This window comes from Podarcis raffonei, chromosome 10 (assembly GCF_027172205.1).
Source record: "Podarcis raffonei isolate rPodRaf1 chromosome 10, rPodRaf1.pri, whole genome shotgun sequence".
NCBI classification, from domain to species: domain Eukaryota; kingdom Metazoa; phylum Chordata; class Lepidosauria; order Squamata; family Lacertidae; genus Podarcis; species Podarcis raffonei.
In genome coordinates this window covers 19,648,928-19,671,111 of record NC_070611.1, presented here as the reverse complement: position 1 = coordinate 19,671,111, position 22,184 = coordinate 19,648,928, and the positions used below count along the sequence as shown (strand labels likewise).

Genomic DNA, 22,184 nt, shown 5'->3' with positions numbered 1-22,184 from the left:
GGGGTATAAATAATAAAATATTATTATTACTATATGACTTATTTAATACACCTGTGTTCTATGACTCTATGAGAGTGTGCATGAATAAGAGGGTTAAAGGTCCTTACACCACACCAGGCTCTTAATGTAAATTGGACAGACATGCGATATTTACTTGTAAATAGCTGAACAGTGTGTGGTACAGTTTGGCTCTGATGCTTCCTGAAATCAAAGGGATTTTCCTTCCTGGCTGTTTGGGATTGAGCTCAGGCATATTTTGAACTGTAAACTGCCTTGGCCAAAAGGGGATATATTAATGCAGCAAATAAATCCTCCTATACAGGTTTATTCAGAAGTCCCGCTACGTTCAAGTGTGCTTAGGACTTCGGTTTTACACTTCTTAGCTAATGTAAAAGTATCGGTATATAGTGGGCACCCTGGTGTTGAAAGATGAAAGCTGGGGCCCCTTAAGCCCTTGCAAACCGTCCGTAATTGACACTGTACTGTGTGTGATCTCAGTAGGGCTTCTTTAAAAGCTTGAGAGAGAGAGATACCTTCACCGTGTGCTTCAGCGTTAGCAGCACATCCAGCCGTTCATCCTGCGGAAGGTCTTTCATACTAATGCTGCGGTAGATTTCGAGCAACTCCCTGGCCCTCAGCGTGAACTGCGTATCCATCTCGGTAACTTTGCCATCAAATGCTTTCCACTTTTTGGGGGCTGCACACTTGAGAAACATTTTGAATCGCCGAGTTAGAAAGGAGAAAGGAATCGAGGACAATGCTTTACAATGTGACCAAAGGAAGCTTATAGAGTCTACAGATCTGACGCCCTGCTAAGAAGAACTGCCGCTGTCCCAAGAAATGTGCAACTATCTGAAACGAGACATTTTCCTGTCCATTTCAGTAGATTTGTTGCCAAATTGCGGTTTCCTAACGAACACAAAACCAGATAAACAATAATTAGAAGCGGGGGGAGGGGAGAGAGAGTGTGTGTTCATTCCATACACTATAGCTTCCTTGGTAATTTACTAGTTGCTGTCAGAGTACAACTAAAAACCAGTATTATGCCATAATAAACTCTGCTAATGCATGGAGATGAGCGAACATCAGGACTGCCACCAACATTCTCAAAATATGGAAACAATTCGTTCATCTTTGAACAATGTAACACCAATAAAAACAGCCATTTTCTTATTACAGTAACTTTATTATTTATAACAACAGCAACAACAATTTTATTATTTATACTCCGCCCATCTGGCTAGGTTTCTCCAGCCACACTGGGAGTTTGGGAATTCTATGAGTGTGATGATAACTTTATACAGTACCTGCTGAATTTCTGTCTGCCTTACTGCTGTTGAAGCCACAGCCCTTCTTTTAGCAGAAGGGGTTGTGATGCTAGATGAAAGATCCTTCATAAGATAACGGAACTCAACGAAGAGCAAATAACCATAAGAACACCAGAGCATCCCTGCAGGTTCAGGCCAAAGGCACATCTAAGTCCAGCATCCTGTTCTCACAGTGACCAACCAGATGCCTGAAAGCAGAACCTGAGGACAATAATGCTCCTGAGTGTGATTCCCAGAGACTGGTATACAGAGGGATGCTGCCTTCAACTAATAGCCTTATTGTCCATAATTCCCTTTTAAAGCCATTCAAGTTGGTGGCCATCGCCACCTCTTGTGGGAGCTAACTCCACAGTTTAGCCATGTGCTGTGTGAAGAAAGAATTTTCTATCTGTCCCAAATATACAGCTTCATTGGATGCCCCCAAGTTTATTGGGTGTCCTAGTACTATGAGCGAGGGAGATAAACTTTCCCCCCATCACAGGGGAGTGAATTGCTCCATCCACCTGAATATATTGCCATTTTTCTAAACCTTTCTAAACCTTTTTCAGCTCTGCAATATCCTTTTTGAGGATAGATTCCTTTTCAGCCAGAAGTTGGGTCCTTTTTCTGTCGCTGTGCAAGCTTGATGTCATGCACGGGAAAGGTTCGTTCTTGAGCCCTGCTGGCTTTGGATAAAAAGCCCTTTTCTCGCCCCTTGGACTCCCTCCAGATTTCAGAATCTTGCTGTCTAGAGTTTGACAAAAATGCCACAAATATTAGCCTCAGACCTATGGCCCAATTTTCATGCTCCTTTTCCAGTCAATGAGATGCATAGGAGCCCATCCAAACTTACCTCTTGCCATGAGCTTTTTAGCTACAGGTCCATGCTTTCAAGCTCTATGCCAGAGTGCGTCCCCCCTGGCCCCACTTTCCCCAAGAAAACCTGCTCTTTAACACTGAATCAGAACAAACAGCAATTCTGTGGATTGCCGTTTGCTCCAATTCAGCGGCAAAGAGCAGGTTTTTGTGAGGAAAGCACTGCGGCAAAAAAAAAAAAGCGCTTGGACACAGCGTAAAAATAGATATATTAAAACATATATTCACAAGTCACAGTACAGCTTTGTCCACTGCCCTGATATCACAGGATGATCACTCCAATCCTGAATACCACATCACTGTCGTATTGGCTCATCAAATATCCTCAATAGGAACCCAATTACTGATCTGGTTGGCTAGACATTGTCAATCAATATATCCCTTCCACAGACACCTCTGCGATGATGATGGCATTGAAATATCCTGTTCTTCTTCAATAAAAGAGCTTTAAAGCATGAACCTATGCCTAGAAATGAGCCCCTTGTCTGTGTGACTAAATCCTCAGCCCAGAGCTAGCCTTTACTTCCCAGCAAAGACCAAGGCTGGCATGAATAACTGAGCAAGGATGGGTAGGTAGGGGGAGATTTCCAATCCTAGCTTGTGGCAATATTCTCTCTCCCTTTCCCCTGCCCACTCAAAAAGCTTCAAATGATCCAGATTAGCTCAAGAGCTTGCTCCTTGTTCTCACACTCTTAGCAACACAAAGAGCTGTCAGATGGTTGGGTCTACCTAGCCAAATATTATCCACACTGACTTGCAGTGGGTCTTCAGGGTTTGGGGACAAGGGTCTTACCTGGCTCTACCTGTACATGCCAGGGACTGGACCAAAGACTTTCTGCATGAAATCAGGTGCTCTACCAACAAACTACATATACTCCCAAACAATCTCTCACCTGCCTTCAGCAGTCCACCCCTTCTTCCCTGACCATTCAGGTCCTTAAAAAAGGACCTTAAAAAAACACTCCAAAGCTGATTATGCTATGTGCTATTCCGAACCCAAGAAGTAATATTCTCAGTTAAGCTCTTCTCTGTACAAAACTCAAATGCTCAGCCAGTTTCCTCTTGGAAGCACAAATCTGTAGAGTGTTAGCATTCATCCATTTTTTCAAGTTATGTAAGCACAAAAAGAGGGAAATAAAAGAAAATAAGAGTTCATAAATGAGAATTTGACAGATTCTTAGCAGGCTTAGTTCTATAATTAAATGAGGGGCTGATAATTGGAACTGACGGGTTGCAGCCAAAACTGATTAAAAAATCCGACAGGAAACAGGCTTGTCTAAATTATGAAGTTCTAAATCTTTCAATTAGAGCTAGCAAACTCCAGCAAAATTGGAACACAGGATTGTTGCTCTAGCATAACTAAAGGTTTATTAATTTGTTTTCCCATGCATGCATGATAAAACAAATCCTTCATATAGGACCATAAAACTTAAGTTCTAAGCCTGTATTTTAGTAAGTCGGGTTTTGGTTTTTTGAAAGCCAATGCTAACAGATGAGTTTTTTGTTTGAATACACAACTAGTTTTAGCTTATTCAGCTAAGCAAGTGTCCTCTTGCTCTCCTAGCTTAAGATTTATTTATTTTTAAACAAACCATAGGCTTGTAACCAACTACATTCTGCTCAGAGTAAAAGGTAAAAAGGTAAAGGACCCCTGGACGGTTAAGTCCAGTCAAAGGCGACTATGGGGTTGCAGCGCTCATCTCGCTTCAGGCCAAGGGAGCTGGCGTTTGTCCACAGACAGCTTTCCAGGTCATGTGGCCAGCATGACTAAACCACTTCTGGCGCAACAGAACACTGTGACGGAAGCTAGAGTACACAGAAACGCCATTTACCTTCCTGCTACAGTGGTACCTATTTATCTACTTGCACTGGCATGCTTTTGAACTGCTAGGTTGGCAGAAGCTGGGACAGACCAACAGGAGCTCACCCCATTTCAGGGATTCGAACCGCCGCCCTTCCGATCGGCAAGCCCAAGAAGTTCGTTGGTTTAGACCACAGTACCACCTGCATCAGAGTAGACTCGCTTAAATTAATGGACTTAAGTTAGTTACGGCTACTAACCTCAAGGGTCTACTCTCAGTAATTCAAGCGTTGGATAGAACCCACAAATAAGAACATAATGGTTTTGCTCAAAAGAGATCCTAGGGTAAGCAGTAGGTGCTTCTTCTCAGCTAAGTAAAGGTAAAGGTAAAGGGATCCCTGACCATTAAGTCCAGTCGTGGCCGACTCTGGGGTTGCAGCGCTCATCTCGCTTTATTGGCCGAGGGAGCCGGCGTACAGCTTCTGGGTCATGTGGCCAGCATGACTAAGCCGCTTTTGGCGAACCAAAGCAGCACACGGAAACACCACTTACCTTCCCGCCGGAGCGGTACCTATTTATCTACTTGCACCTTGACATGCTTTCGAACTGCTAGGTTGGCAGGAGCTGGGACCGAGCAACGGGAGCTCACCCTGTTGCAGGGATTCGAACCTCAGACCTTCTGATCAGCAAGTCCTAGGCTCTGTGGTTTAACCCACAGCACCACCTGCGTCCCTTAAGCTAAGTAGAGACCTTCAATTTCTACTAGCTCCTCTGAGGTGAAGAGCCATATGCATTGAACAGCAGTGTGTGAAAAGGTTTCCTTGACCTTCAGAGACAGATTTTCAACAGAAAAGGATGGAATGGCGATGCATAGATGGAAAACGCCAACATGCAGCTGAACTCTGCCCAGAGTTCTTTGGAGACAAGCTACTATTCATTTTAGCTTCTGTTAAATTTAGATAAAAACCTGGAGGTGTAGCCATTTTAATTTATATAGTAAACTAAATGTATAATGTATAACGAAGGGTCTCACACTCCACATTTTCATAAGTTATGATAAGAACATATAATTTTCTAAATAAAATGTGTTCATTCTTTGCCAAAGAACTCAGTGTCCCCTCAAGGCCTTTTATCCATACCCAAATTCTGTTTTCGGGCTTTTTTAGATATATGCTCAAAACTGGTGCAAGAAATTCTGAATCTCCAGTTTTCTCCTGCCAGCTCTCTTCTGCTTTTTTAGTTGGCTGGCTGCAACATGGAAATTACAATAATCCTGTTATCTAAATTGCTTCAGAGAGCAGGTCTATTGTAAACTACATTCCAGTTGCCACCACATGAAAGCTGCACAGAGTGTTGCCAGAGGGGTGGGGAATACAACTTGCGCTGGGAGAGACAGGAGGAGATGCAATGAAGAATTGCAGAGAATAAAGACAAACAGGGAAGGAAACAGCAAAACATCTATGAACCAATATTTTGAGTAAATATCTGGTGCTATTAGCAAAGCTGACCATTTGTTCAGGCTAGTGAGGATGCGATTTAGGACAGGATCTCAATTGAATAGCTAGTGTAAGAAGGAAGATCAGTTCTCCTACTACTGCCCCAAAGCATTTCATTTCCAGAGTACATACATTTACTAGAGCAGCTGTCAGGATTCTCTCAACTGTCATGGAGATTGAATAGCTTGTGGAGGTAGGAGATTTCTGTATATTAAATTGGCAGAAAGTGGATAACCTACTACCCCCTTTTCCTCTATCCAATGACAGCCAAGAGCTCATTTTAAATCCCATCACATGTAGCTACATTCCTACTATTTGGAGGTAAGGTAAAGGTAAAGGGACCCCTGACCATTAGGTCCAGTCGTGGCTGACTCTGGGGTTGTGGCGCTCATCTCTCTTTGTTGGCCGAGGGAGCCGGCGTACAACTTCCGGGTCATGTGGCCAGCATGATCAAGCCACTTCTGGCGAACCAGAGCAGCACACGGAAACGCCATTTACCTTCCCGCCGGAGCGGTACCTATTTATCTACTTGCACCTTGACATGCTTTCGAACTGCTAGGTTGGCAGGAGCAGGGACCAAACAATGGGAGCTCGCCCCGTGACGGGGATTCAAACTACCAACCTTCTGATTGGCAAGCCCTAGGCTCTGTGGTTTAACCCACAGCGCCACCCGTGTCCCATTTGGAGGTAGGGTGGATATAAAATAAATAAATAAAATTGTAAATTATGATGTTGGCCTTAACGTCTACATCATGCATGCAGCATATCTATTCGACACATTCACATTTGATCCAAATTGGTGACTTCAGTTGGTCTTAAAGACCACAATGGAAAAATTTGCAGGACTTCCGGGTTGGCGCCAGTGTTTAATGGCGGATTCCCTCCGAGCTCCGGAGGGAATCGGCTCCGTAGCGTCTGGGTCTGGCCGCTGCGGCGAAGCGGAGACCCTTAAAATCACAGGCGCGGATGCCTGTGAACATAGAGACTCGGCGGGCACCATTTGCGCCCCCCCAATCCGCGACGGAGCCTTTTTAAAGGCTTCGGAACGGAGGCAGGGTGAGGCGTGGTGCTGAGAGTACTCCCTCGCCTACGGAGTGAAGCCGCAAGCCATTGACAGAGAGCGCCAACTTCTTCCAAGACCGACTGGACTCTAAAACATAAACCCGTGAGTAATATGGAGATTGGAACTTTTAAAAATTTAATTTTGGATTTGGAACGAGCGGGAAGGGGCTAAAAAGGAAGTCACCCCCCCCTCTTTGTAAACAATTTAAAGCAAAGGACTGGGCAGCTAAGGTCGAGAGAATCTGCTTTATTGAAAAGATTTTGATTTCACGGTTTTGACACTATAAGAAGACTTACTGGAGGATAAAAAGAATTTGGGGACTGAAATTTCACCCCCCCCCCCGAGACCCGGGAACGTCCTATGAGAAAGCCTGTGGTATGGAAGATTTTGACAGCTGTCAAGTGAGCTGTTAGTCAGCTAGTTGTCAGCTGGAAAAAGAGAACATTGTTTCTGCTGTTTCTGCTGGTTTATTTGGTACAATTTTGTTGAAAACAAGGAGGGCTGAAACAAAATAACTGGACTTTTGGTTTTGAGCTGAAAGGAACATTAAGAAACTAAAATCCCCCTAGAGGGGTAATAGGGACATTACATTACAAAAATGACTGGAGTATGTAAATTCCAGGCAGAACTGGACAGAGCACTCGTTCTCTTGGGAAACTTGAAAGATGAATACAATGTTTTGTCTACAAAGGTATCACTACTATATTGGACAGTAAACAACAGTTCTGAGCCTGATAAGGACTTGAAACAGGAAGCCTATTCAACTGAACAAATAAATGAAACTGAAAGTGTAGAAACGATGGAGCAATGTGTTGTTTTTGAAGAAAATGAAGGAGGAGCAGGAGATTTGCAGGAGTTAAAGGAGAGTTATAATATGAGGCCTGACATGATGATAAAAAAGAATAATAAAAATTGGATGTGGAAAGCCTGGTCTGAATGGGAGTCTGGAAAATGGAGAGATCTCCTCTGGAGGAGATCTGAAGACCTGAGGATTACAAATTTGTTGAAGGTGAAAGCTGGAGCTTTGGGGACATTTGGATCTGTAAGAAATTTGAAACAAGAGTTGGAGCTCCCCATAGGCTTTGCTTTTAAGTATGGAGGACTGGCTGGAAGCAACATGGATTCTGTTGGGCCAGAGCCCCTCCGAGACTTGGGGCTCAACATCAAGGACCATCAAAGAGACCGGCAGAAAGGAACTGAGAGAGATATAAGGGCCTCAGACGTGAGATCTCCAGGCTAAATAAATAACATAAAGACTGATGGATATTGGTTGGGGACTGGAACCGGGAAAAGGGTGGGTGGAGGTTGGGAATCCAAAGGGCACATAAGGATAATTTGCTTTTTATATTTAGTTAGTGGTAAGGAAATTGGGTAAATCGTGGAAGGGAAACTTCGGTCGACTTTAGGAAGAAGGTTTAAGAATAATTAATGAGGTATAAGTATTGATGTGTGTTTTTAATAAGGTAAAATTGATTTCTTCTATTTTAAATTAATTGAAAATAAGACTGTTAAAAATAAATTGAGGAAATGGAAAAAGGAAGCAAAGTAAAACAATAGTATGTTAGAACAAATGTACAAGTTAAGGTAAAGAAATAAGTTAAGGACTTGCTGAACTGACAATTTAAATTGGAATACAAGAAGGGGAGGTGTGAGGAGGTCTGAGAAATAAGGTTAAGAATAATAAGTATCAGAAACTTTAGGTGTTTTTTCTATTTTCTTTTGTTGTTTAGTTTTGTTATGGATTTTTGTGTTTTTTTTTCTTTTTTGTGTTTTGTTTATCTTTTGTTCTTGTTTGTTGTGTGTTTCTTGAAAATGCCAATAAATGTTTAATAAAAAAAAACACAATGGAAAAATTTGTCAACGAAGTCTCTTTGGTGCCTAAAGCCCAAGTCATGGTCAGAGGGGACATTTGATTCAAGGAGGTGGGGAGGTCAGAATTCTTTTCAGCAAATTTTATTTCTGCATTGAAACTGAAAATGGTTATCTAAACGCATCATTCCAAATCAAGTGGATTTTTTCAAGAAGGAGAAGATCCACAAAAATTTGAAACCAGTATCAGGGAAGTAATTCTGTGCTTAAGCCCAGAATACTATAGTACTAAGCAGAAAGAATAGAGCCACTTACCTCTTGGGCTTGCACAATTAGGATCATTTTGCTCTTTCCTCCAAACCAAGTAGCTGCCAATCCCTCCCCCTTCTTACTAGTCTTCATTTCCAAAAGCTACTTCCTCTGTCTGCTTCTCTTATCTCTACGAAATATCTCGCTGAATTCACTTCTATATTAAATGTGTACCAAGGTCCAGTTGCCAGCCTTGAAGCCTTGTTAAGCAGTTGGTTCGTCCCTAATCTCCTAGAAGCAGGCTGGGCCATCAGCTAGGAACATGTGGAAATGCCAGAATCATGAATCACCGCTAAAGCGTAGGGACTGTATATAATGCCCACCATGATTTGTGTGACTGTACATGCAGCCCTTTTTTGAGCAGCAGAAACTGTACAAATTTCAGTACATGAAGGCACTAGTTCGTTCAGAGCCTCCATGATAATCCGTCCAGATTGAAAATCTGCTTTTCACCATATGCACTTCCAGTGGAGTTTGGAACAACAACAACAACAACAACAACAACAACAACAACACAACAGCTGAATGGTGGCTGAATTGTTATTATTCTTTACTCTAGTGCTCCACTCCTTCACATTGCTCTTCAATATCCATTTTCCTTCAAAAGGTATTTCCTGAGCCATCATACCTTCACCTACACCTGACATTAAAGGCGAGCAATGAAGTGTTGCTGTACATACTGAAATTTCAAAACCTCCACGTTTATTTCTACTATAGTGGCCGCTAGTGACATCTGGTGGTGGGTAAGTAAACTTAACATATTTATTCTGGGCGGGGGGGGGGCATTCTGACATACGATAAATTGGCCAACTTTGCTTATCCACTACACTATTCTCATGGTTATCTTATTTTATTCAAAAGGAGAGATGAATTAGATATTGCCTACCTTTGAAGTCCTATTCTTATTATGTCTAAAATGTATGGTGAAGTATGGTGAAACTAACCTTCTGGTTTGCAAAACCAGAATTATAAGAACAGAGTAGAAATTAAACCCTCCTGTTTTCAGGCCATATTTTGAGTGATGCAGCTGTTCTTTGAAGGATACAACTGCTGGATGAGGCTTGCATCAGTAGAGCACTATGGAGGATAACAACGTAAAACTTGAAATCCAGCTATAAAGTCAGTAGTTAGATTGAAAGAGGTTTATGGCCATCTAATTTTTACAGAAACTGACCAGTCTACTAAGCCACTGCTCTAAGCTTAAGCCACTACAAGGACTACTTGCACAACACCTTGAAAGGGGCAGGATGGGGGTTGCTCGCTTCTGATGATCAGGGTACCCATAGCGAAGCGTCCCACCAACTGCTGTTCCATGCACTTATATCACAGCTTATCATATTACTGCTCAAGCCACTTTAGGCAGTCTGCAGTCATGTGGCGATCTTGGACGCACATCCAAACAATCAGATGGATTCTGGTAAAAGCTTTTGCATACCGAATACAGCAGAACAGATCAAGGGGGAAGACGGGTTGCTATTCTTCTCTCTCAGTGTGCAGATAGCAAGATCCACTCAAGGAACTGCAGCACAGCTTTTCTATTCCACGCACTGCTAATATCACTCTGGGCATGCCAATACCACTGACAAGCTGTTCATGGCAAGTTAAAACCTTCCAGTGCCTCACCCTGAAGTATCCAAAGTATTCTCCCTGAGACTCAGGCTTGCAAGCATGGAGAAAAGAGTGGACTACGGGATGCTTAAAAAGTGAGGCCTAGGAAGGCTATGCCATCAATTGCCTGGCATGTTGCTGTGCCCAGCACAGCCATACACCCTGCATGGGAGCATCATCAGAAGACAGAGGGACTTGGCATAAGGTGCCACTCTACGCTTCCATCCATATGAGAGAGCAAGATTGTGACCATAATTAATGAGGGAGGACCTGGCATCACTCAACAGATTTCAAGTCTTTCAAAAACCCCAAAACAACCACTCTTAATAGCTACTCTTCACAAAATCTGGAATACCACATATCTCCCTGTGATGGCATCGAACTGCTGGATCCTCCAAGACTCTAAGAATGGCCCATCCATGCAAATCTTCTTAGAATGTACATTCAGGGAAGTATGAATGAGACTACCGTAATACACTGAGTTCCTTGTGCCTCTAATGTAGCATTAATTGAGGGTTGCACAGGGCACGGTACTCATCATCTCCAATGAGACGGCACAATTAAGTAAATTAAGATGTAAGTGGTGGTTTTTCTGTGCTTAGGTGAAAAGAAGCACTCATCAAGTTTTATAGGCGTATATAAAAAGGCTTTTAATAACTGTACCTAATGAGCCAATTTTACTGCCAGACATGCATGAAACCCACAAATCATATCTTCAACTGGTCAAGTTAATTACTGTGCTTTTCTTCAGTCTGCTGCTACTTTGTAAATGTTAATTCAGGTTTTTGAACTCTGGGTGCGTTCAGTGTTCAGACAGAAATTATCTCACTGACCTTTTCCAAGAAGGACAGGATTGCTTGGTGCGTGTTCTCTTCATATGCGTTTATTTTGTGTCTCCCGATGGTAGCAATCAGCTGGGCCTCTTTTTCTAACAGTCCACAGAGAGCTGCCTTCCGTTCGGCTCCAGTGAGAGTGCTGTTGATATTCTCAAGCTCCTCTTGCCTCCATACTACATCAACAAAAAGACAATATTATTGATTTTTTTTTCAACTCTTGTTTTCTTGATTTAGCCTTCACATGCTATGAATAGGAAATGTGCCAGCCAGGTGCTTAAATCAGGTGCTTAAATCAGCGGTGAAAGGGGATTGTGCTTTGTTATTTTGGTACTCTGTTTTTAGGAGCATAGGTAGCATGCCTTAGTGTGCTGTTTTCCTGCAACTCTCCAATACCAGCTGGTGTTTTGTACCTATGCATTTGTGCCCACTTTGCTTCTGTCTTTAACATACAGTACAGTGGTACCTTGGAAGCCAAATGCCTTGCCTCCTGAACGCACATTTATTCAACAAAAACAGACAAAACCCCCTAAAGCTTTTAAGGTCTCAAGGTTCCTACTCAACATTAGAATTAAGCATATTACATCTTGTATCATTGCATACTGGCATATTGACTGCCATTCACTGAATATATTACACAAACAGCTATTTAAAATACATCAAGTGAGTAAGCTGAAATTTATAAATACTGTATTGTTAAAATAATATGGGCATTCAGTTACAATGTTGTAACTAAAAACCTGCATCTGTTGAATGCCATCCTATACAACATTCCAATGCCTGCTTTTACTATATAATAGTATTTTCAATGTGCATTAAAATGAGAACACAGCATTCTATTATGGGAGCATTAGCAAAGGAGACAAATACTTCAAGCAAAACCATAAATTATCCAATTAGGCTTCTGTGCCAAGGTTAATAATCTCCTTAGGAACCGAAGATGTTATTATTCTACATAAGAAACTGCAGCAGTGGGAGACAGAAACACGGGATGTGCATATTTTTAATAGCTTCTAAAGTAGGAACAAGAATGTAATAGTCTCAGTTCTGCAATGCTGTGATCTGTATGATAAACTCTAGCTAAATTCAAGCTACTCAGGTGAAACAGAATTATTTTTTTTATCAGAAGACTAGATTGTATTTTACTCCTGGCAGTACAGTTCTGCTCTAGCAACAAGAACTAATTTTGGTACCTATATAGACAGCTATATGCATAGGTATCCAAATTGAAATCAGTGAGCCTCCTGGTGCTACAAGTGCTTGATTTATTGGAGCCCTTTTTTCCCTCCCCAATCAGCATAACAAGATAAAAAGAAGAAAATATGGAAATTCACATAGGTGCATAACAAATATATATATATATATATGCATGCACCTAAAAGAATATGGAATAAAGTATGGTGATCCCAATGTTTCTCGAGTATTGCTCTTCTTCAGATCAGCTATAGCTATTTTATTATAATACAAAATGAAGGAGATGAACTTTCCTCTCTCCCTTCATTTTGTATTTTCACAGGCTAATAGTTATAGTTGATCCCCAAAGGCGGCATTCTAACAATAAGGCAGGGCAAGTGGGAAGATCATATTTCTTCCATCTTGAAGCAATGAAGAAAGCTCTCCATCAGTCTTACAGGCATGTGGGTTATCCAAAAGTTCAGTATTCATTACCCTCAACTTACTCTTTCAGGATGTGACCAGAAATGTAAAGCTACTGCCATCTGAGAGGAATACTAAGCATGCATCTTTTATTTCTGTCTCTTTGGGGAAAAGTCTTTAAATGGGGTGCTGAAGTGTACTGGGTTTACAGTGTTCCTCTGATTTTCACTTTGAGCAGAAGGCTCTTGATTTACCATGGACTATTCAGAACCATTTACAACCAAGTAGCCTTGATGCTAATTACGTTAAAAGGTAAAGGTACCCCTGCCCGTACGGGCCAGTCCTGTCCGATTCTAGGGTTGTGCGCTCATCTCGCTCAAGAGGCCGTGAGCCGGCGCCGTCCGAAGACACTTCCGGGTCACGTGGCCAGCGTGACGAAGCTGCAGCTGGCAAGCCAGCACCAGCGCAGCACACGGAAACGCCGTTTACCTTCCCGCTATAAAGCGGTACCTATTTATCTACTTGCACTTAAGGGTGCTTTCGAACTGCTAGGTGGGCAGGAGCTGGGACCGAAAGACGGGAGCTCACCCCGCCGCGGGGATTCGAACCACCGACCATACGATCAGCAAGTCCTAGGCACTGAGGTTTTACCCACAGCACCACCCGCGTCCCTAATTACGTTACAACACACATAATCCATATAATGTGGTTATTGGTGTATAAAACTCACAAGCCTTTCTTTTTTAAATTACAGGATCTTTTACTTTGCTCTGTAAATGCTTGAGAAGCCTTATGGATCTAGTTCAGTGACTTCTTTTTATTATAGCATTACAGAATTTGAAGGGATCTCAAAGGTCATGTAATCCAACTTCCTGATGATTCAGGAAATCTACTACGCTCTGCATAAAAAACCCTAATGAAGGAGAGTCCACCACCTTTTAAGGCCATGGTCTGTTCCACTCATATTGTCAGTAACCTCTTCCTTACATTAAGCCCCTGTGCTTTTTCTTGTAATTTGAACCAACAGAGCCCTTCCCCATGTAGCAGAAGAAAACAAATCTGCTCCATTTTCTATATAACAGCCCTTTTCATATTTGAAGCTGGCTAGATTGCCTAATAGCTGTCTCTTCTCCAGGCTAGACATGCCCAACACATTTAATCTTTCATCATAGGACTTCAGGCCCATCACCATTTCTGGTTTTCTGTTGCCCATCTCTGGACGTGTTCTAGTTTGTTGATATCCTCTGCAAACTCTTGTTCCCAGAACTTCACACAGTACTTTGTGTGATATCTGACCAAAGCAGAACAGAGTGGTACAATTATTTTTCTCAATCTGAGCATTATACTTCTGTTCACACAGCCTAGAAATCCAGTGGCCTCTTTAGCTGCTGCACTGAACTACTGACTCGTGTTTAGCTTGTGAGCTGCTAAGGCCCTAAGGTCCTTTTCACATGTACCAATAGATGTCAAGCCAGGTGCTTCTGATCCTTCCCACCTAAATGCAGAACTTTATACTTATCTCTGTTGAAATTTATTTTGTCAGTTTTCGCCTAGTGCTGTCAATTTGCGGTCAAAGTCATCTGCAAATTGGATAAACATCTCCATAAAGTCATTTATATTTTTATCTAGGGATCCTTACAGCTTACCTATGTGGGTTACTACATCTGCCCAGCATTTCACGACCACTGCCGTGATTAGAATGATTGATGCCTTATTCACTGGCAGGAATGGAAGTGATTTAGATGGGGTCATGGAGCATTTATTCTCCTAGGCAAATCTCCTGCCCAACTGAAGCTGCTATTAGCATGGAGGGAAAAAATCAAACAGGCATCTACAAGTGTTTTCTCCATAGGGGATAGTAACTGCTTCTGGAGGGGTGTGTGATTTGCATTGGAGGATCATTCCCTTCCCCCATCTCCATTGCCTAGACACAAATCACACATCCAACCTGAGCTTGCTTTTTGAAAAAAGATCTGAAGAGCTCCAATTATGGAACTCCCATGCAAGGTCTACTTTGACCTTAAGTCACTGCTATCACCATTAGTTATCTTTCCAACAATATAGGTCATGGGTAGGCAAACTATGGCCCGGGGACAGTCCGGGAATCAGAGTGTTTTTACATGAGTAGAATGTGTCCTTTTATTTAACATGTATCTCTGGGTTATTTGTGGGGCATAGGAATTTGTTCTTTTTTCTTTTTTCCCCAAAATATAGTCCAGCCCCCCACCAAGGTCTGAGGTTCAGTGGACCAGCCCCCTGCTGAAAAAGTTTACTGACCCCTGATATAGGTAGATTCTCGCTGTTATATAGTGTATAGTGGCTCTGTTTTAATGGCCACTTGCTCTCAGTGGGCAGCAGAATTGCCATGTTCTTCTGCTTCAATGCACTGAATCCAGCTTTTGATACACTGCAAGGTGGTTGAGGGATACACCAAGGCAGAATTCAGTGTGTGGTGGCAAAGCCCTATTACAAGAAAACCTATGAAGAAGCCTTTAGTTAGGCATTTTTTTCTTTAGATATTGCTTTACAAGGTACATGGCACGTAATCTGTGCAAAGTTCCTGATAAATCCTTTTCTTATTTGTCTTCACTGAGCCCTGTGAAGTAGGTTATTACTCCCATTTAACAGATGAAGAACCAAGAGGAATAAGCAATTTTTCCAAGACCGCCCTAGTGAATCCATGACAAAGCCAAAATGTGAACAAATGTACCAGTTGAACGCAACGTCCTCTGGATCACAGCACCAGATCATCAAGATCGTGCTCTCTACATATTTCTGAAAAGCTCAGGGAAAATACTAATTCAAAAACTGTTATAGAATATTCCCTCAAACATTTTCATCTAATGAGTAACAACCATTAGTGTATCTCAACCGAATGTGAGGAAGAAAACATCCAGGATATAAAAAAACAGCACAGAGGAGAGGACTATCAAGATCATGTTTTTATCACTGAATATTTCAGCTTTATTCTTTTTTATTTGGTTAGCTGCCACCGCTGTTCAAATCAATGCAGCAAAGTCTACACAGCTTTCAAGGACCCACGAGGGGGCAGCCAATGCAAAGAAAAGAAACTGTTCCCTGCTTCCGGAAAATGATTTTTCAAAACAGATTTCTTGGAGCTGGTTTAATTTGCAGCTCTATATGCAAACCAGTTTTCACTTGTTTTGAGAACTGGCATAGCATAGTGGCTGGGAAGCCATAAATCATTTGTCTGAATTTTACCTCTGCCATGAAATTAGGTACTTTTAAACCAACATAGGAAGCTGCCTTTTTCAGAGTCAAGCAATTGGCCCATTCAGCTCAGTATTATTCATGAGGATTTGGTGAGTTTCCTGGTCCTGGAAATGTTGGGGATGGAACCTGCAACCTCCCTTATACAAATGCGGTCTTCCACTGAGCTAATGCCCTTCTGCAACTTTCTGTCCTCAACCTCTGGTCCGCAACACAGGAATAATAATCAGAGTGACAAACATTCTAGGTAGCTCTGGTAGCCACTCAACATTTGTGTCCACCATTGCCTCAGCATTGGTCCAGTATGGCTACAGGACTTCATCTCTCCCTGTGCTCCAGCTCTTAGCTTGGAAAGGTAAAGTGTGAGCTGAGTAAGATTTCCTCCAACCTTCTCTCAAGCATAGAGTTGGGAAGGAAATCTTTCAAACACAGCACCAGGTTCAGAAAGGATGAGGAAGCTGCAGGACGTCTTGGGTTGTATCCAACACTAGTCCTACTCAAGAGAAGACCTATTCAAATTAATAAATATTACTAACTTAGGTGCATTAACTTTAACGGGTCTACTCTGAGTAGGACAACCCCTTGTTAACCATGTACAGTGGTACCTCGGGTTACATACACTTCAGGTTACAGACTCCGCTAACTCAGAAATAGTACCTCGGGTTAAGAACTTTGCTTCAGGATGAGAACAGAAATCGTGCTCTGGCGGCGCGGCGGCAGCGGGAGGCCACATTAGCTAAAGTAGTGCTTCAGGTTAAGAACAGTTTCAGGTTAAGAATGGACATCCGGAACGAATTAAGTACTTAACCCAAGGTACCACTGTAGTATTATTTAATGCCTTTCTTGTTTTTAATAGAACGACTCATTTTTGGTATGAAATCAAACCATACATTTTGCAAGCAGCACCGTGTCACCTAAGTAAAAAGCTCCCATCACTGTAATCAATAGGCATGCCCTTCGCAAACCTCCGAAGGACAGTAAACTCAGTGGATGGCTGTCTCAGCAGTTCAGTGCAACAGTGGAAGAATGTGAAAGCAGTTCTACCAGCAAGTTAAACAACGCTTCCTAGAATCACTAAGCTCCCATATGAAGATGAAAAGCAGCCACTGCAGGGAAGCAACCAGTCAACAGCAAACAGAAATAGAAGCAAACAACAGGGCAGGACTACACTATTCGCAGACAAGGCAGCGATATGAGGCAACACAATCTGAAGCTGTTCCATCTAAAGCCAGAAGCAGCATATGAGTCAATCAAGGCTTACGCTCAACTTCTTCAGGCAAGGTGTTCTCCTAGCACAAAGTGAGCATTCCAAGAGCTTCTGCAACATGACAGCCTAGCTCAGTTCACACGGGAATTAAAGACACACCCCATCTTCAGCAGCAAACAAACTCTGACTCTTGAAAACCAGCCCACAATTTACATGAAACCTGATGTCTATGCAGCCAATGAGTGTCTTGAGTTCATTTCATTAGTTAACATTGGACTCAGCTACGTTGGCAAAGAAAAAACGCTTTACAGTCAAACCTCGGTTGTCGAACGTAATCCGTTCCAGAAGCCCATTCGGCTTCTGAAATGTTTGAAAACCAAAGCATTTCCTTCTGGGTTTCTGGCATTCGGGAGCCAAAACATTCCAAAACGGAGGCGTTTGGGAGCTGAAGTTTGATTGGATCCTGAACACCTTGGCTCCCGAACGATTGAAACCCAGAAGTGAGTGTTCCGGTTTTTGAAGATTCTTTTGGAAGCCGAACATCCGACAGGGCTGCACTTTAGTTTCCAAACATTTTGGAAGCTAAACGGACTTTCGGAATGGTTTTATTGAAAAACTGCATGAGCTATCCCATTTCAACAGTGATTTCATGACAGCCAGTGTGCTTTGGTGTAAAACCTCCCAGAAAAAATTCCAATGGTTATATCCTGTTTTCGACCAAGCAAATTTCAGAATTTCCAAAAATATGCATCTCTTAAATGCAAAAACAAAAAACACACCATCTCTTACATTCTAAAGCATGATAGAGTAATTCAAAATCATCCTTTGTTCTAGGATTCAGCCTTCGATTATACTCCCTTAGCAGTTTTTCTTCCCTCTCTCTCTGCCTCCTTAGTTCTTCTTGTTCTTCCCATTCCAGTCTCAAACGCAATTCTTCTTTTAGTTTATTTACTAAAGTCTTAGCTAGCCATCGCCGGAAATATGTTTGTATCACAATTACCTGTAGACAGGAATAGGAGATAGCAGGAAAGAAAAAAGCAATATTCTGCTGCATCTGTTATATGTTTTGGCAATTATGAGAAAAATACGTTTCAAATTCGCTAGCTTTCTTAGTAAGTAATTTACAACCCAGAATGTCACATCTTTAAATGAAGCAATAGATGAATTGACCCTTATTATAAAGAGTTCTTTAAAATGTGTAATGCATACATGGTTGTTTAAATTGTGACTATGGGCAGAAATTAAGCTTTGAAATGCAACGGCAGACATACCCTTAGAAACTAATGCTAAACATGTTTAAACACAAGCTCCACTGTGTTCAGCAGAGATCCCTTTCAGAACAGCTGAGCAGCTCTTACAGTTTGTTGCATTATTCTGATTTGTTTGTTCCACAATTTAAGGTGGAAGCAATTCAAGTATAGAGGCCACTTAGAATGCTTCTAGATTTAGAACAGATGGTTTCTGCAATCTAATGCAGCTCTAGCAGAGCTGAGGAACCTGTAGCATTCTAGAAGTTGTTGGACTCCAATTCCCATCAGGCCCAGCAAAAGTGGCCTAGTGGTCTGGGATGATGGAAACAACATCATGTAGTTCAGCAACATCTGGAGTGTCACAGATTCCTCATCCCTGAGCTATACAGTGAACGCTAACTAAAATAATGAATGTGCGGATTGAGAGGGACGGATGGGGGACTTGCTGGGAAGTCCATATATGCATTGTTGATTTGGGTTTGTTCCTTGTTACTGAGGCTAATGACTGCAATGTAAGAAGAGGCCCTGAGCGATAGCGACTTGACAGACAAATATCTCAGCGACACAGATCGTGGACAAATCCCACATATTCAACACAACCATATCAGAGCGCAAAAAATGATAAATATGAAAAGAAAAGGGTGGGTTTTCATTTCATATGCATCATTATTTGCCCAGGAAAAGTCATAGATTGTTTTATTCTGATTGCTGTGGTCTTCTGGAAGGTCTACTGGTGATTTACAGACCACAATTTAAGAATCACTGAAGTGGGGAGAAATGAGCAAGCTTTCTTCATTTTTAAACTTTTGACAATTTACAGAATTAACACTTGCCTTAAACAAGCCTTTATCATATACTTGCATAGCTGTTAACATTTCCCTTTTTTTAAGGGAAATTCCCTTATTCCGAATAGGATTCCTCACCAGAAAAGGAGAAAGTTGACAGCTACGGACTTGCCTTTATAAGAATTCACTTCTGAGACACACACTATTATGCTGTTTGACTATCAAATCCAAAGCTAGTGAAGAATGGCTTCAGATACTATTTATACTGAATATGCATTTCAAAAAAGAAACAAACAGTTATGTGCCTTCTCCATACCAGGATATTGTGAAGAAAGATTATAAATTTGGATCCAGTGCTGCTTTTCTGTTCACGGAGCAGACTTCCACTTGCATAACCAATTTCCCCTTCCACTCCTGACGGGTGCAAGCTCCTTACGCACCCTGAAAATCTGCTCCACAGGCCGGGGGGACCCTCCAAAGAAGATTTGTGCAAGGAAGGAGATGAAGAGAAAGTCCTGTTGTGTGAGTGGAACTCCACTTGAAGCACTGTGTGTGACTCGTAATGTGTTAAGATGAATGTGAGTCCCCTTTAAATGTAAATTTCACTTATCACATTTGTGATTTGCAGTTTAATGTTATAGGTGTCTATCAATAGGACTTCTCTCCAGGTAAGTGGATATAGGATTGCAGGGTCTTTTAATCTGCTGGGTTAAAGATGATAATTCAATGGATTGAGTACTTACTGCCTGAAGTCTTCTTGCATGGTATTCATCAGCTGTCACATACCCTTTTGGTTCTATCAATCTGTCAGTGACATTTGAAATATAGACACCAATTTTGGTCATCTGAGTGGAAGTTGAATTTCTCGTATTTTGCAGCTTTTTCCTCTCAACAACTGTCTAGAAATAAAATTATTCATTTTAATGATCACATAATAAAGAGAGGCTGTCCTAGAAACATTGGACAAATTAAAATGACTACAAAGCACACTTACAAATGGATGAAGAAACAACTCATATAATTATAGGATTCTAATTTGTTAGAAGCTACTTAGCTTTCCAATTACTTTATACGATTATTTTCATATTAGTGCTTTATTTTGTACTCTGGCAAACATACCTGTGTTGACCTACAGAACTCTTCATAGCCTTTGTCTGGACGTTTTTTGGGGTCTGTCTGTGATCCTGCATTATGATATTCTGTGCCTGTTTCTTTATGTCTATATCCACCCAAAAACGGTTTCTGAAAATTTGGCCTTTTAATTGACACATTTACTTCCTTAAATGTTTCTGCATCTGTTCAGATTAAACAGTATTATTAAATTATACAGAGGATGTTACAGAGTAATACCTGACCAGAATGAGCTAGAGTGCATGTTGCAACATTGCTGTCTACCTGTTTGCACTTTAAAAGTTATAACATCAGGCATGTAGTATTCCTCTAGGAGTTTAGATGCTTTAAGGGGAAAGTTTTCTTCATCAAGGGAGAACATATCAACTTGTATGGTCCCATAAGGTTTAGCATCAAGATTCCATAGCGTTTCACTATTGTCAGTTATTCGCCCTAAAAGTAAACAGTGATTATTAATATTTCACATCAAATAAAAAGATCAACATTTTCTTTTTTTAGAAAAGAAAATTAAGGATGGTTTTGGAAATGCAACCAAACTTAGGGGAAGCCTGTGGCAATGCTGTCCCAACTGATATCCCAGTCAAAGCTTTTTTCTCCACATCCATCTTCTATCTAGTTCGTCAATTATAAAGCAAGAGTTTAACAAAGGAACTACTTATCTTTATGATAATGACTCAAATTAACATCAAGACAAATTGACATAGACCAAACAAAAATTGAAAACTAAATAAGACAACAGCAAAATACGAACTCTCTCTAGCAAATTACAACTTTTCTGTTGCCGTTGTTCATAAGCAAACCTTGATCAATACTCACTCTAATTCTCACTAGTGGTTTATACATACCTAGCAACATAATTTGTAAAATATCCAGTGGTATTTTTAAGCGTCCTGCGAAGTACTTCTTCATTTGCTCCACGGTTTGGTTAATGTTAAAAGACTTAGTGAAAACCTGGATAGCAGGATGTAGCATGAATCGAACTGAAAAAACAAAACATCTGTTATTGTATTTCATCAACAACAGATTCTAAAAACTGTACTGTTTAGTTAGATGAATTAAGTCAAGTTACTGCTGAATTTACCTTTCCTTCTCTTCTGGCCTTGGTAGAATTTTTTTTTTTTTAATGTAACAGATTATGTGACATGTTATAATCTACTTCTTTTAAATGTAATTATTTCAAGATCTGCTATTATAGAATAATAACTATGACACCATTTAAAATAAAAACATACAGAAAAGAGACAATGATATATAATCCTTTAGCTGTTGTAATGATCAGAAGCAGCAACAATTTACTCTATGCACACACCAGCAATATATACCTTGTACCCAGAGTGGCATCTCTAGATATGAACAAAACTTAATTCCACTTGCACGGGGTGTGCGGGACCCAGACCACTGAAATCAATTGGGAAGCTTTTGCTCATATGGACAGCTTTTGTACAAATGCTGGAGTACATGTATACAAAAAATAATTATTTCTCCCACATACAAATCTGACAGTGCAATTCTAGGCATGCTTACTGAATATCAAAAGCCACATTTAGGAATGAGCCTAACTGGGTTGAGGTCGCCATGTAAGTATTTGTTGCCAAACCCATGGAGGCTTGGCAAGCTCCTGAAACTGGCCCTTTTCAGTTGAGGGACCCAAATGGTAGCATTCATTCTCCTACTCTATAGCTTCAGCAAACTGCTTCGCAGTGATTTTGCAAGACATGACTCTTCCATACAGCTTTCGGCATTTGATATTTTTTCTTGTCACTTTTCTGTAAATTGGTGATTGCTATACAATGTTTAGTTTTTGTTTTTAGATTTATTTGTTGATTTATTTTACTATCCTCCTTGTACACTGCATTGGGCTCAATTTGTGGGAAAGAAGCAT

The 22,184-nt window shown here is 41.2% G+C and overlaps 1 protein-coding gene across 1 annotated transcript in view; it reads right to left on the bottom strand.

Annotated features, from left to right (window-relative positions):
• The window catches only part of IQUB (IQ motif and ubiquitin domain containing), a 34,543-nt gene that overhangs the window by 9,876 nt on the left and 2,483 nt on the right, over positions 1 to 22,184 (bottom strand). Inside the window, exons 3-9 of the mRNA XM_053405531.1 lie at positions 21,148 to 21,282; positions 20,567 to 20,734; positions 20,291 to 20,466; positions 19,915 to 20,070; positions 17,926 to 18,136; positions 11,103 to 11,278; positions 534 to 704 (exon numbers count right to left, since the gene is read on the bottom strand). Of these exons, the coding sequence (XP_053261506.1) occupies positions 534 to 704; positions 11,103 to 11,278; positions 17,926 to 18,136; positions 19,915 to 20,070; positions 20,291 to 20,466; positions 20,567 to 20,734; positions 21,148 to 21,282 (1,193 nt within the window). The remainder of the gene's footprint in view (positions 1 to 533; positions 705 to 11,102; positions 11,279 to 17,925; positions 18,137 to 19,914; positions 20,071 to 20,290; positions 20,467 to 20,566; positions 20,735 to 21,147; positions 21,283 to 22,184) is intronic.